Below are 13226 nucleotides of genomic sequence, written 5' to 3' on the forward strand. Positions count from 1 at the left end.
CCAACACTTGTAAAGCAAAAGATCTAAATCCTCTCAAAAAACTTTGAGTTAGCTTATATAACTTGCTTTTAGTAAGAGAATAAATCTGCTAAGCATAGTATGTATACATATTATACTCAAATAAGAATTTTTTTTTTTACATTTACACATATGTAAGAGTTGTGTTTTTACCCTTTCCTTGACAACTGATTGTTTCTTTAGAAATGTCTACAACTTTGGACAAAACAATAAAACATTTAATATCTATCTGTGGGATAGTATAATTTTAATTTATGTACATAGATATAATACAGCAGAAACAATACTGTGAAAAGTCTTCCTCCCATTCTTGTCTTTAGCTACTTACTCTTCGCAAGAGAGGTATCTTTTAGCATTTACTAATCCAAACAATGTATATAAAGCCATGTAAGTCATTTTATAGCTATAATAGCATCCAAAAGATGTTTGCTGTTTTTCACTAATATGCCCTTAAGATCTTTCCATATGAGGATCAGTACACGTAATTAATATGTATATTTATATATATATATATAAAGAGAGAGAGAGAGAGATAATGAGACAATCTCTTGTTATTGCAGACTTATTATTCTGTCCCATGGAAATACCAAATATAGTTAACCATTCCTTATGTATGGGTATTTGGTTTTTTTTATTTTTCAGTTTTTAAGATTTACAAAATTAAATTTTAAAATACATTCATTTAACACATGTACAGTTACTTCTGTCAAGTAAATTTCAAAAGATAAATAGCTAGGTCAAAGTGTATGGACAATATATATCACCTATTAGTATTCCATAAAATGTTACTAATACACTTTTATAGAGGCTAGTAGGTGGCATGGTGGTTAAGGTGCTGGATTCCCACTTAACCGACTGTTCAAGTCCTGGACCTGCAGGCTTGAAAATCTCACTGGGCATGTGTGCATGGGTGCCCAAAATTCCGGAAAGAGAATGGAAGAGAAGAGATTGTGGTGTGGTCATCCCTCAGGGGTTGATTTCTCACTTGCCCTCTCATAGTCTCTGTCATTCTCCAACAAGCTCAAATACCCTATGACAAGAACCTACAAAAAAAAAAAAAAAATAGAAAGAAAGAAAGAAAGAAAGAACAATCTCTCTTTCTTTAATTTTTCTGAGTGGTCCTTCTTTTTTCACGCCAGACCCATGTTCTTTTGGTAGGGCTGGTTAGCAATTTTATTTGTCAGAGTTTTCCTGCATGTACCTGCATATTTAACTTTTATTCAGACTTAGAACTAGCTTTTTTATTCACCACCACTCTCTCAAATTTTATTTGTATTTTCATGGATTTGGGGTAAAAGTATAGATTAATATAGAGAAAACTGATATTTTTGGACCTACACAGGTCCAAGATATGATTTCTATATGTAAAAGTCTTCACTAATGCTCTGTGGTACCATTTAAAATTTTTCTTCAAATACATCTTACACATTTCTAATTACATCTATTATAGTTAGATTTAGTCTTTAGCCTATTATAAATGAAGGCTTTTCCCATTATCTTAAGACTGATTAATATTTTATACAAGACTTCTGATTTTTGGATTCTAACATTGCATCTAATATAAAACTACTCATACTAGAAGTAGCTTTAAAGTTTGTTTTCTACAAGTAATCATTATGCAAATTTTTAAAAAGAAGAAACAGCTTCTGGATCTCAGGCCCTTGTAGTTTTACTTTTTTTTTTAAGTTTTTTTCCATAGGATGTGTACACATGCTGGAGTGATAGTGAGCTGAAAAGCAAGAGATCACTCCCTGAGGGAAGGGATGGCCATGCCACAATCCCTTCTTCTCCACTCTCCTCCTGGGGTTTTGGGCACACACAACTACACACATGCACACACATACACACACACACACACATACACTCATGCCTCACATGATTTTCAAGCCACCAGGTCCAGGACTCAAACCGTGGTCAACCATGTGGGAATCCAGCACCTTCATACCATGTCAACTGCTGGCCCCAGCTCCTTGTATTTTGATCTATCCAGAGTTTTCCTTCTACCAGTTTTTTTTGCTCCCTTCAAAACCTTCCTCTGTCATTATCAGTAGTAATTTTTTCTTTAATCTAAAAATCAGTGATTAATGAATTTTAATGGTAAGAAGTCAGTGCTTCTGAACCTCTTTCTAACAGACTTTTAGAAAGAATCTGAGTAGGGCCTCCCCAGAGAATGCTTTGTGATTATTCTGACTGGACATTCCTCATATTCCTAGCTTAATCATCCCTACAGCTAAGTCTCACTATTTGATCTTTATTCTTTTTACTTGCCTTAAAAACCTCATCCACTCCAATGGTTTCGAGTAATATTTCCAAAGAGGGACGTTCCACATTTCTATGACCTTCTTGAATACCTACTAGGTAAACTTTGAGAAACTAGAAATGTCCTATTGAAAGCCTACATTGCTAACTTTGAAACAAAATTAATCTAACCATCTAACCTCCCCTGTTTCCCATCAGAGTAGTTTATTTAGGCCCCAATGGCTCTATCTTGAGGAATGTGGAATATTAATTAGTCAGGACTAAGGAATAGGTACTAAGGCAGAGACCAGATGTGTGAATTGAGCTAGACCTGAATACTGGTCAACCATATGGTTCTGCACAGTACCTAACCACTGTGCTCTGGGATAAGCTCCTTCATTCAAACTTATCTTCATAATTGTCAGGTGTGAAAGGGTCGATGCACTTTACTGTTTTGCAGATGGGGAAACTGAGACTTCAGAATCTTAAGCAGTGTTACAATATAATTAGTGAGTGGTAAAACGAACGTAAGACCCAGGCTTCCTGATTACAACTCAGAAGTTCCTTCCACTATGACGCAGGGTATTGGGGTGCATGGGCCCAATACCCAATGCAGGAACAGCAGCAAACTCAATTCTTTGTTTCATGCTCACAAAAAATTAGAAGAAAGATGAATGAAGAGGCTAGTAAAGGGAGTTTATTAAAAAGTAAGAACATCTTCCAGGCATCAGAGAGGGCGTCCCAGAAAATGAGTTGCCAACTTCAGATCCTTACCAGGGATTTTTATCCTAGCTAGGACGGACTTGTTCACATTTTTATTCTTGTCCTTGTGGGGGTCACATGCTACATATGCCTTCCTGTACGCACATTGAGAGGATTTCTGGCAAATGATTGCCCAGAGACCATTATCTAGTGCTCAGTGTTTGTTCTAGTCTTTGAGAGCTTGGGGTCCTAAAACCCATTACCTACATTCTGAAATGTAATGGAGACATGCAGAAAGCCATCCTGGTTTAATCATTGAATCACTGCTACAAGCCGTTTCTTGTAAGGAAGCAATTCCTAGTGCACACTTGACTACTGTGTCTCCAACTTGAGAAAAAGCTGTAGACCGTGAATCACGATGGGAAATAGAGAATCTATAGCTGGTGGTCAAACACCAATTCCTCCACAAGAGACCTATGTGTGGTACAGAACATTTATGATGGAGTATCCCTCTGGTCTGCAAACACTCCATGAATTTAAGACACTTTTGGGTCTGCAGGGTCTGAATCAGAAGGCCAATCAACATGTTGATCAAGTTTATAATACCTTATGTTCTGACTACCTATTTCCTAGGGTTCTGTCTCTTATTTCAATTAGACCCACAATACCTCTCAATAATGTAGACATAATTTATGTCTAACGATACAGCAGGGATTACCCTCTCTGAAACATTGTCTCTGCCCTTCACAGAACACTACACCCATGGATGGCTGTGAGTGCAGTACCATCAGTTAGTGGTCTGTGACCTTGATCTTTAAACTGTGCAGAAGAGTTAATCTCACTGGCTTTCTATTCTTACTTAGCCTGCAGCTGTAAGAGGTTTAGAGTAGCTATCCAAGGGCATATGTTAACCTCAAGTTTTAGTGAAGAGTGAGGGACTAAATCCAGAAAGAACTTACATGAAAACAACTTGAGAAAAAGCTGTAGACCGTGAATCACGATGGGAAATAGAGAATCTATAGCTGGTGGTCAAACACCAATTCCTCCACAAGAGACCTATGTGTGGTACAGAACATTTATGATGGAGTATCCCTCTGGTCTGCAAACACTCCATGAATTTAAGACACTTTTGGGTCTGCAGGGTCTGAATCAGAAGGCCAATCAACATGTTGATCAAGTTTATAATACCTTTGACTTGAACAAGGTAAGTCCTTTACTTTTCATACTTTGGTATGAAAATGCTATGGTTATGTATCCCCCCCACTCCCCCCCACTCACTTTTCTCTCCCTATAACATAGACTTTGGTAAAATGTGTGCACCTCCCTGAACAGAGAGGTCTTCGCGCAAACCACAGCTTGTAGGTAAGTGAGTCATTAAACACATTTAGCACTGACGGCAGGAAAATAATTGAGAACTAGCCTCTCCACCCTAGGAAATGTTCTGCATGTAGGGAGTTATTTTAAAACCAAATTAAATCTCTGCATGGAATTCTAATGCTATCATTTAAATAAATCTAATAAATGCAGATTGATGTACAAAGGCTGTTTTCAAAGTATTTAATGCATTGGTGACATTTTATAGAAAAGCAAATTACAGGAATCTGCTTTTAAAAATGTGATTGCATCTAGATTGGCAGATAAAATCAATATAAATTAGCCAACATGTCTGGACTCAAATCAAAAGTTAGAATATTTCATAATACTTTTTTTTTCATATCTGACCAATTCAGTTTAGGAAAAATCAAAATAATTTACAGTTCTGAATGCAGATACAGTTTAGTTTCTAAAGATCGTTACTAATTACAATTTTGTCTTTATTCATTCCCAAGTTACTGGAGCACATTTAAGTTCATTTCTTGGAAAGAGAAAAGGAGATAGGGAATAGAAAGAAGATGAAAAGGTGACAACTTGAAATACCAGGCTAAAGTTTTCTTGTGTCTCAAGTTATCTTTACTTGTAGATCTGTCTACTTCCAAATATGCAGATAATGACTGGAATAAAAGGGCAGCGGAAAATATCAATACTAGTACTAAAAAATAGATGACCACAGACTGTGTAAGTGATAATACTAAGAGTTCTCAAAAAAAAAAAATCCATTGGAAATGCACATTACAAGAAAACTATGCATTGATGTCAAAAATGTTTTTGCACCAAAATAAACTCATATTTTAATTCCTTTTTCCATGAACTTTTCATAGATGAGAAAGAAAAGAAACAGAAATTACAAACAACTAGCTGCTAATTAAGACAGAAGGAATTTAGCACAACCCTCTGATTTATTTTCCAAAATCAGAAAAACGGGTGACTTGAAAGTAGGTAACAGCCAGGAACTGGGGAAAACTAAATCAGTACAAAATTAGCAGCTATTTTACGCCTCATAGCAACATTGAGAACAAATTTCTTTTAGGATGTTATTGTCTTTTGCTTTTTAATTGAATGTGGTTTCAGCAGTGCCTGTTTAACATGACAATCTTTTCCTCCTCATACATTTTACTTAGTTTAAATGCAAGGGAAAACAGATCTGCCTCCAAGGAGCCTACAAATCAGTGGGAAAACAAGGCAGGTTCTGCTTCTGTTCTTCACCCTGAAATGTGTGTAAAGTATTAGGAGCATGTTGGTACATTGTCTCTATTCGCTTCTGCCTGTGTCCATATCTTTCAGCTCTCCAGCTCACCCCTCTCCTACCTCCTTCATTCTCTCTCATCCTGTGTGCTGCTGCTACCCCACTGTTTTTGTTAGGAGCTGCCCATTGCAGGATGGAAAGCCGTTGCTCTAGGCAGCAGCATCTTGGGCTTTGCCCGTCCTCCGAGAGGTTTGGAGATGAGCTGTCTCCTAGTTCTTTAGTGATTCTCCAAAGGTGTTCATGTTCTCCTATACCAGAGGTTTTGTTGTTAGCCCGATGTTCGTGAATGCACTGTGCACACCAGTGGTTCATCTGCTAGAATGAGAACAGGTGAAGAGGAGGGTGGGTGGAGACAAGGATCTGCTGTCAGAACGAATCCCTTTGTCAAGGAAGCAAGGCAGACAGTGCCACGTTGGCATCTTGGGACGTGTGTGCTCTGGGTGCAAGAGCCTCTTGGTGTCCATCGCAGGAATGACCAGACCCATTTCCTGAACTTAATTGAAATGTCTTGAAAGTGCTGCTGGCGTTCATATTTCTTACAGAGCTTTAGTGTGCTTGGGGGATGCCACAAATGGTGTGCGGATCACAACATAAAATCGGATCAGAAAACGGGAAGAGTAAGGATTATTTATTACCAGGTGATACTAAAAAATGATATTTAATTATGCATAGGAAGAAAAAACAAAAAGGCCATATATTTACTTAGACAAATCAATAACATTAACAGCTATTCAGTATCCCTGAAGATTTAGTTTCTTTGCAGCCCCTCTGCAGACATTTTTTTCTATTTTGTTTTTCTAAGTTCTATTATTTAAAAAATTTTATTTTTAAAGTACACCTTATTGCATGTGTTTAAAGTATATAACAGCATGATGTTATGGGATACATATAAATAGTAAAATAGTTACTATAGTGAAGAAAATCAATGTATCTCTCAGCTCACATAGTTTCCTATTTGTGTGTGTGTGTGTGTGTGTGTGTGTGTGTGTGTGTGTGTGAAAAGCAGCTCGAATCTCAAATATTTAATATGAACCCCATTCCAGGACAATATTATTATCTTTAATCCTCATGCTGTACATTAGACCTCTAGATTGTTCATCCTACTTGTCATTTAGTTTGTATTTTCTGACCAGTGTCTTCCCCATTTTGTCCCCTACCCTCTGCCCCTGTTAACTTCTGTTTTGTTCTCTATCTCTGTGTATTTGATTTTTTTTTTAAGATTTCACATACAAATGAGATCAAGCAGTATTCTTTGTATTTTAAATGTTTTGGATGGAAATCATTCTTTTTTAAAATAAGAATTATTTATTTAATTTTAATTATCATTATTATTTTTTAATTTGTTACAAAGCACATATGAGAGAGAGAGAGGGAGGGAGAGAGAAAGTGAGAAAATAGGTACCAGGTCTGAGACATGAACCGTGGTTGGCCATGTGGGTGGGAATCCAGCATCTTAACTACCATGTCACCTGCTGGCCCCAGAAATTATTCTTAAATACATTTCACACATTTCTGCTTCTTCAAGGTGCTGGTAAAGCATTTTCTTGATGTGCCAGTCCTTATCACGATCATCCGTTGTTACATTTTATGTAACACCACGAAGTGCCCATGGCTTACTAGTGTTTTTGAGATTAAGCTTCCTAATGCCAAACCCCCTGAAAATGTGTGTGTGTATGTGTCATTGTGTTCAATTTTATTCGTTTCTGTCTTTTCTTTTGTTGTCAAGCTCACATTTCACAGCTTTCTGATTGTTAACATGCTAATAAGCCTTTGATAACTTTTTCAAAAAATCATTTATTTAATTTTATTCAGTAATTATTATTATTTTTAGATTTGCCATAGGGCACATGTGCTCACCAGAGAGAGAAAGAGAAAGAGCGAAAGTCAAAAAGCAACGCACCAGGTCCAGGATTTGAACCATGGTTGGCCATGTGGAAGTTCAACACCTAAGCCACCACACCACCTGCTGGCCTGGTTTGATCTCTTTTTAAGGTATCATTTAAAAAAGAAAGAAAGAAAAAAGGTAATAATAAATAAATCTTTAAAAATTTTTTAAAAAGAATACTGCTTAAAGAAAAAAGTAAATCCTGTTTGGGGCATAAAATTTGTAACAAGTCATTCCTTTGGCTAATCACACCTCATCCTGGGTTTCTACTTAGGCCTTAATGGCAATGTTAATGCTTTCTTAGTGTCAAGGATGTGGAGAAAAGGAACCTCTATATGTTATTGGTGGGAATGTAAATAACAATAGTACAGCATTATAGAAAACAATATGGGGATTCCTCAGATAATTAAAAATAGAACTACCATATGGTCCAGAAATCTCACTCCTGTGTATCTAAATGAAATGAAATCAGTATATAAAAAGGATATCTGCATTCCCTAGTTCATTGTAGCATTACTCACAATAGCCATTCACTGATGAATTGATATAGAAAATATGGTATAAATAGATGGAGTACTATTTAGACACTAAAAAGAACAAAATCTTGTCATTGTGACGATATGGATGCACGTGGAGGACATTATGCTAAGTGAAATAAGTCATCTACAGAAAGACAAATACCCCATGATCTCACTCACATATGAGATCTAAAAAAGCAAAACTCACAGAAGCAGAGGTTTCTGGTTGCCAAGGGTGAAGGGGAACTGAGGAGAGGTGGTCAATTATGTTAGATGAGTAAATTTTGGGCATCTACTGTACAACCTGGTGGCTATGGCTAATAATAATGCATTACATACTTAAATTTTCTAATACAGAAGACCTTAGATGTTCAAACCATATGAAATGGTAAGTATGTGAGGTGATGAAAATGCTAAGCAGCCTGATTTAATTTCATAATGTATACATATATCAAAACATTATGTTGTATACCATACATATGCACAATTTTCATTTGTCAACTATACCTTAATAAAGCAGGAAAAGCCCTTTTTTTGGGGGGGTTTCACTATAGGGCGCATGTGCTCGCCAGACAGACAGAGAGAGACAGAGAGATAGAAAGCGAGAAATCACCCCCCAGAGGGGATGGCCACGCCGCAATCCCTTCTCCTCCATTCTCCTCTCGGGATCTTGGGCACACACGCACATGCGCCTGGCGTGGGTTTTAAGCCACCAGGTCTGGAACCCCAACCATGGTCGACTATGTGGGAGTCCAGCGACACAGCCATTACGCTAACTGCTGGTTCCTGAAAAGCCCATTTTTTGATTGCTTATGATGTGTGGGACATGTTGCAGGCCCCCCATATATAGTACTGTGTTCAATCTCAGTAAGGACAACAGAACCTACTGTGTGACAGAGCCATGGTTATGGCACTGCAGAGCTCCAGAGGATGGAATTGACCAAAGGTCCAGATCTTTGCTTTGAAATCCAAAACTGTGCTTATGTGAGTCTTTGTTACCTAAAGACTTAGTGTGGCAAAAATACTAAGGCTATTTCTTTCTTTCTTTTCTTTTTTTTTTTTAAGAGTCATTTTATTTTATTTTATTTATTATTATTTTTCAATTTTACCAGAGGGAGAGAAGGAAAGTGAGAAAGCAAGCTGCTGAGTCTGGTACTCAAACTGCAGTCAGCTATGTAGGAGTTCAGCGCCCTAACTACCACGCCTCCTGCCAGCCCCAAGGCTGACCTGTTTCTAACAGATAGAGGACTCCTGCAACTTTCGCTCAAGGCTTCCCTGGAAGCATTGTTGGGCCTTAGTTGTGGGAGAGTCAAGGACATTTCTGTCCAAACTTCCTCCCTCTCTTCTTCACCTGGGTCAAGTTAGCATCTGGTCTGACAGCTGGCCCAACCTTCCCCAACTCCTTCAGCCTCCATGTAAGCATTTCTCAAAGTAAAACCCTTAAATTAGAATTAATAGGTCTAATATCCTATGACTAAGACTCACAGAAAAAGAGGCCTATCAGATGGAAGTTTCACCAGGACTAGCACGACTAATAGAAAGCGATCAAATTACAGTACATCATAAGAAATTTTAAAACAAGAATAAAGAGAATATCTTAAAATCTTAAAGAAAGGAAAGAAAGAGAACTAGAAATCAAAATAGCACTGAGCTCCTTAAAGACAGACATCTCCAGAATCTGGAAGGAAGTAGAAAAATGCTTCCCAAATTCTGAGGGGAAATGATCAAGTCAAATCAAGTATGAAGTGAGAATAAAGACACCCAAGGACTGGCCTGCTGGTTGAGGCAGCCAGATTCCATGTCACTGACTGTGTGGTAGGAGTTCCAGACCCATTGGCTTGAGAAACACATGGGTGCTTGCCCACCTCCTGAAAGGAGTGAGACATGGAGGAGGGACTGTGGTGACCATTCCTCATGGGGGAGTGCTTTTTCTCTCACCCTCTCCTGTCTCTCTGGAGAGCACACGTGCCCTCTAGTGTACACACATACACGCACAAAGACATGCAAGGACTAAAAAATTACTTTATACTTAATTTTTCTTAGAAGGCTACTAAAGCAGGTGCTTCAGCAAGACTGTCAGCAGAGAGAGAGAAGACTCCAACACAGAAAAACAAGGGCAATCCCAAGATCACAGGAAAAGAAAATCCCAGATCAACAGCTAAATACAGAAAGCCCAGTGAGCTGTTAACCCAGGTTGAAAAGAAAGCAGCAGGACTTTGGATGGATGATATTAAAACAACAACAACGAAGAGGGCTATCGGTGTGGTGATTAAGACGCTGGACTCCATTTTGCTGACTGTGGTTCAAGTCCCAGATCTGGCGCCTTGAAACTCACGCCAGGCACATGTGTAGGCATGCCTAAAATCCCAAGAGGAGAATGGAGGAGATGTGTAGGAATGCCTAAAATCCCAAGAGGAGAATGGAGGAGAAAGGGTTGTGGCTTGACCATCCCCCCTGGGGGGAGATTTCTCATTTTTGTCTGTCTGGTGAGTAAACACCATTGTTACCAGGCCCTATAGCAAAATAATCTCTTTAAAAAAAAAAAAATAAAGAAAAGAACATTGATGATTAACTCCTGTGTTTAAGAATTTAAAAACAACATATATCGATATTGAGTTGATTTGAAAAATGCAGACCGAGTACAAGAAAAACCATCTCAATTAAAATTTTTTTTATTTAATTCCATTTGTTATTATTATTTTTTATTTTGATCAGAGAGAGATAGAGCGAGAGAGAGAGAAAGGGAAAGCAAGAAAGCAAACAGCCAGGTCCAGGACTAGAATTGCTGTCAGACATGTGGGAATTTAGCGCCTTTAACCACCACACCACCACGCCAGCCCAAACTGTCAGAATTTTCAGTGAGGCAACTTTAAAACACTTTTTACTATAAAAATTTTACACATACAAAAGTAGAAGAATAAACTTTCATGAGCTCATTACCAATTTTTTGTTTGTTTGTTTTTTAGAGTTTTAAGTCTCCAGATCCAGGACTTGAACCATGGTTGACTACGTGGGAGTCCAGCAACATAACCATTATGCCATCTGCTGATCCCCTATCACCAATTTTCAACAGTTATCAAAATTTTGCCTTTTGTGTTTCATCTGTCCTGCTTTTTAAGGTCGGGATTAAAAAAAAATAATACCCCAACAGTATGCTCTTTATCTTGTCAGTATTGCATTATTCATTTCTAGCAGTGAAGATATTTGAAAAACAAAATTGCTATGCCATTATCATACTAAGTCAAAGTAGCAATAATTCCTTTTTTTTTTTTTTTTAACTTTTTTGCTATAGGGCGAGGAGGTGGAGGAAGAGAAAGAGAGATATTCTCCTCTCTGGATTTTGGGCACAATGCACACACACCTGGCATGTTTTCAAGCTGCCCAGTCTAGGACTCTAACCATAAAGTTGGCCCTATGGGATTCAGCTGCCTTAACCACCAAGCTACTGGATAGTCCACAATAATAATTTTTACATTTTAAATCGACAAATACTAATTGTATATATTTATTAGGTATCATGTTATGGCTCTTTATACATTGTGATATGATTAAATCAAACAAACTACCATTTACTTAATTCCTTGTGAGGAGGGCATTTACTCTTTTGGCAATTTTGAAATATATTGTACATTATTGCACTAATAATCTTAATGCCATCTAACATGAGCAAATTTTCCTGATTGTCTCAAGCATACATTTTTTAAGATCCTGCATTTGAACTGGAATACAAAAAAGATCCACATGCACAATTGTGGTTTTGACTCCTAAGTTTCCCTTCTTTTCCAATACAGTTCCCTAATCCCCTCCTTCCCTCCTCATGCCATTGATTTGTTAGGGAAGGAGAGTTATTGGTTCTGTTGAATATCCTGCATTCTAGAGTAAGATGGTTCTCTTGTGTTATATGATTTGCTTTCTGTTTTTCATACTACCTATATAAACTGGTATTTACCTGTAGAAGCTTTAAAAGATTTAAAAGATTCAGATTCATTTGTTTGGGAAAAATACTTCATAGGCACGTAATTATTAGTTATTCCTTAGTTTCTTTCTTTTTTTTTTTTTAGAATTATTAAATTTTATTTATTCATTCCTTTATTTCAATTTGACCAGAGACACACATAGATGGGGGGAAAGTGAGAAAGCAAGCCACCAACCAGGTCCAGGACTCGAACAGTGCTCAGCCATGTGGGAGTGTTCAGAGCCTTAACCACCGCTCCACCTGCAGGTCCCTTATTCCTTAGTTTCTACAACTAGGAATTGTCCAGTCCATTGAGGAAATCCTGCTGACTTGGGAGCAGATGTTCTAGTGTGTCCCAACTTAGGGTGAGGGCAGGATAACTTTGACACAGGAAGTCTCCATGGAAAAGGACAAGACGAATGTACGTGGCTCCCGCGGTCAGCATTAACCCCAGACAGAGTAAGACAGCCTGTCTTGAAATGAAGTGAGCTCCAGGGACAGGCCTCAGCCACCAGTGCTGCCAGCGCAACTGGTGACGGGTGGGTGAGCCGGGTCAGGCCAGCACAGATATTTGTATCAGGAAATATAGGTTTGTTGCTGGCCGTTGGTTCCTAAGAGGCAGTGAAAGTGGGCAGATTCCTCACCTGAGCATCCACAGGCTTCACCCAGACATTGATGCACCGTGTCTGGTCCCCTGGAATCACTCGCCATCGTGGGGCTCTCCTGCACCCTGGACTCATTGCGGGTGCTTGAGTGGAGCTTCCTCCTGTTGGACAGATGTCAGAGAGAGCATACCCCCTGCTGGCCTTTTCTTCTCTCTGTAAGTGTAAGTGATGTATTAATTCATCTTCATGAAATAATAGTGCAGATATATGAAGAGTAAAATCATTAATCATCCCTTCAAATCCCACATGCTTCCCCAGAATAGCACCTAGCATGGTGACATGTAATAGAAGGTGAACAGATATTCACTGAGTGGTTAAATAAGATATGGGAAATCACGACTTCAGATCCTTCGCTTTTATTTGTTTACACCAGAGGGTACATGCATGTGAAAGAGAGAGCACACCGCAGTGGGGCCTGGTCATGCTGCAATCCCCATTTTGTCCGATTCTCCATCCCGTCAGGGTCCTGGGCACACACACACATGTGCCCTGATTGATTTTCAAGCCACTGGGGCTGGGATTTAAACTATTGTCTGCCAGGTGAACTATGGCTTACCCTGCATGGTGCTTAACCACTGTGCTACGGAACTGGCTCATCTCACTCTTTATATATATATATATA

At 38.4% G+C, this 13226-nt stretch overlaps 1 protein-coding gene across 2 annotated transcripts in view; it reads left to right on the plus strand.

Annotated features, from left to right (window-relative positions):
- Window positions 1–3958: 3958 nt before the first annotated feature.
- GUCA1C (guanylate cyclase activator 1C) overlaps window positions 3959–13226 on the plus strand; it is a 35486-nt gene continuing 26218 nt past the window's right edge. For both annotated transcript variants that reach the window (XM_006164205.2, XM_027766578.1), the window contains exon 1: window positions 3959–4162. In XM_006164205.2, the coding sequence (XP_006164267.2) occupies window positions 3959–4162 (204 nt within the window). The remainder of the gene's footprint in view (window positions 4163–13226) is intronic.

The sequence above is a fragment of the Tupaia chinensis genome, unplaced genomic scaffold (genome assembly GCF_000334495.1).
Source record: "Tupaia chinensis unplaced genomic scaffold, TupChi_1.0 Scaffold143593_1, whole genome shotgun sequence".
NCBI lineage: Eukaryota > Metazoa > Chordata > Mammalia > Scandentia > Tupaiidae > Tupaia > Tupaia belangeri.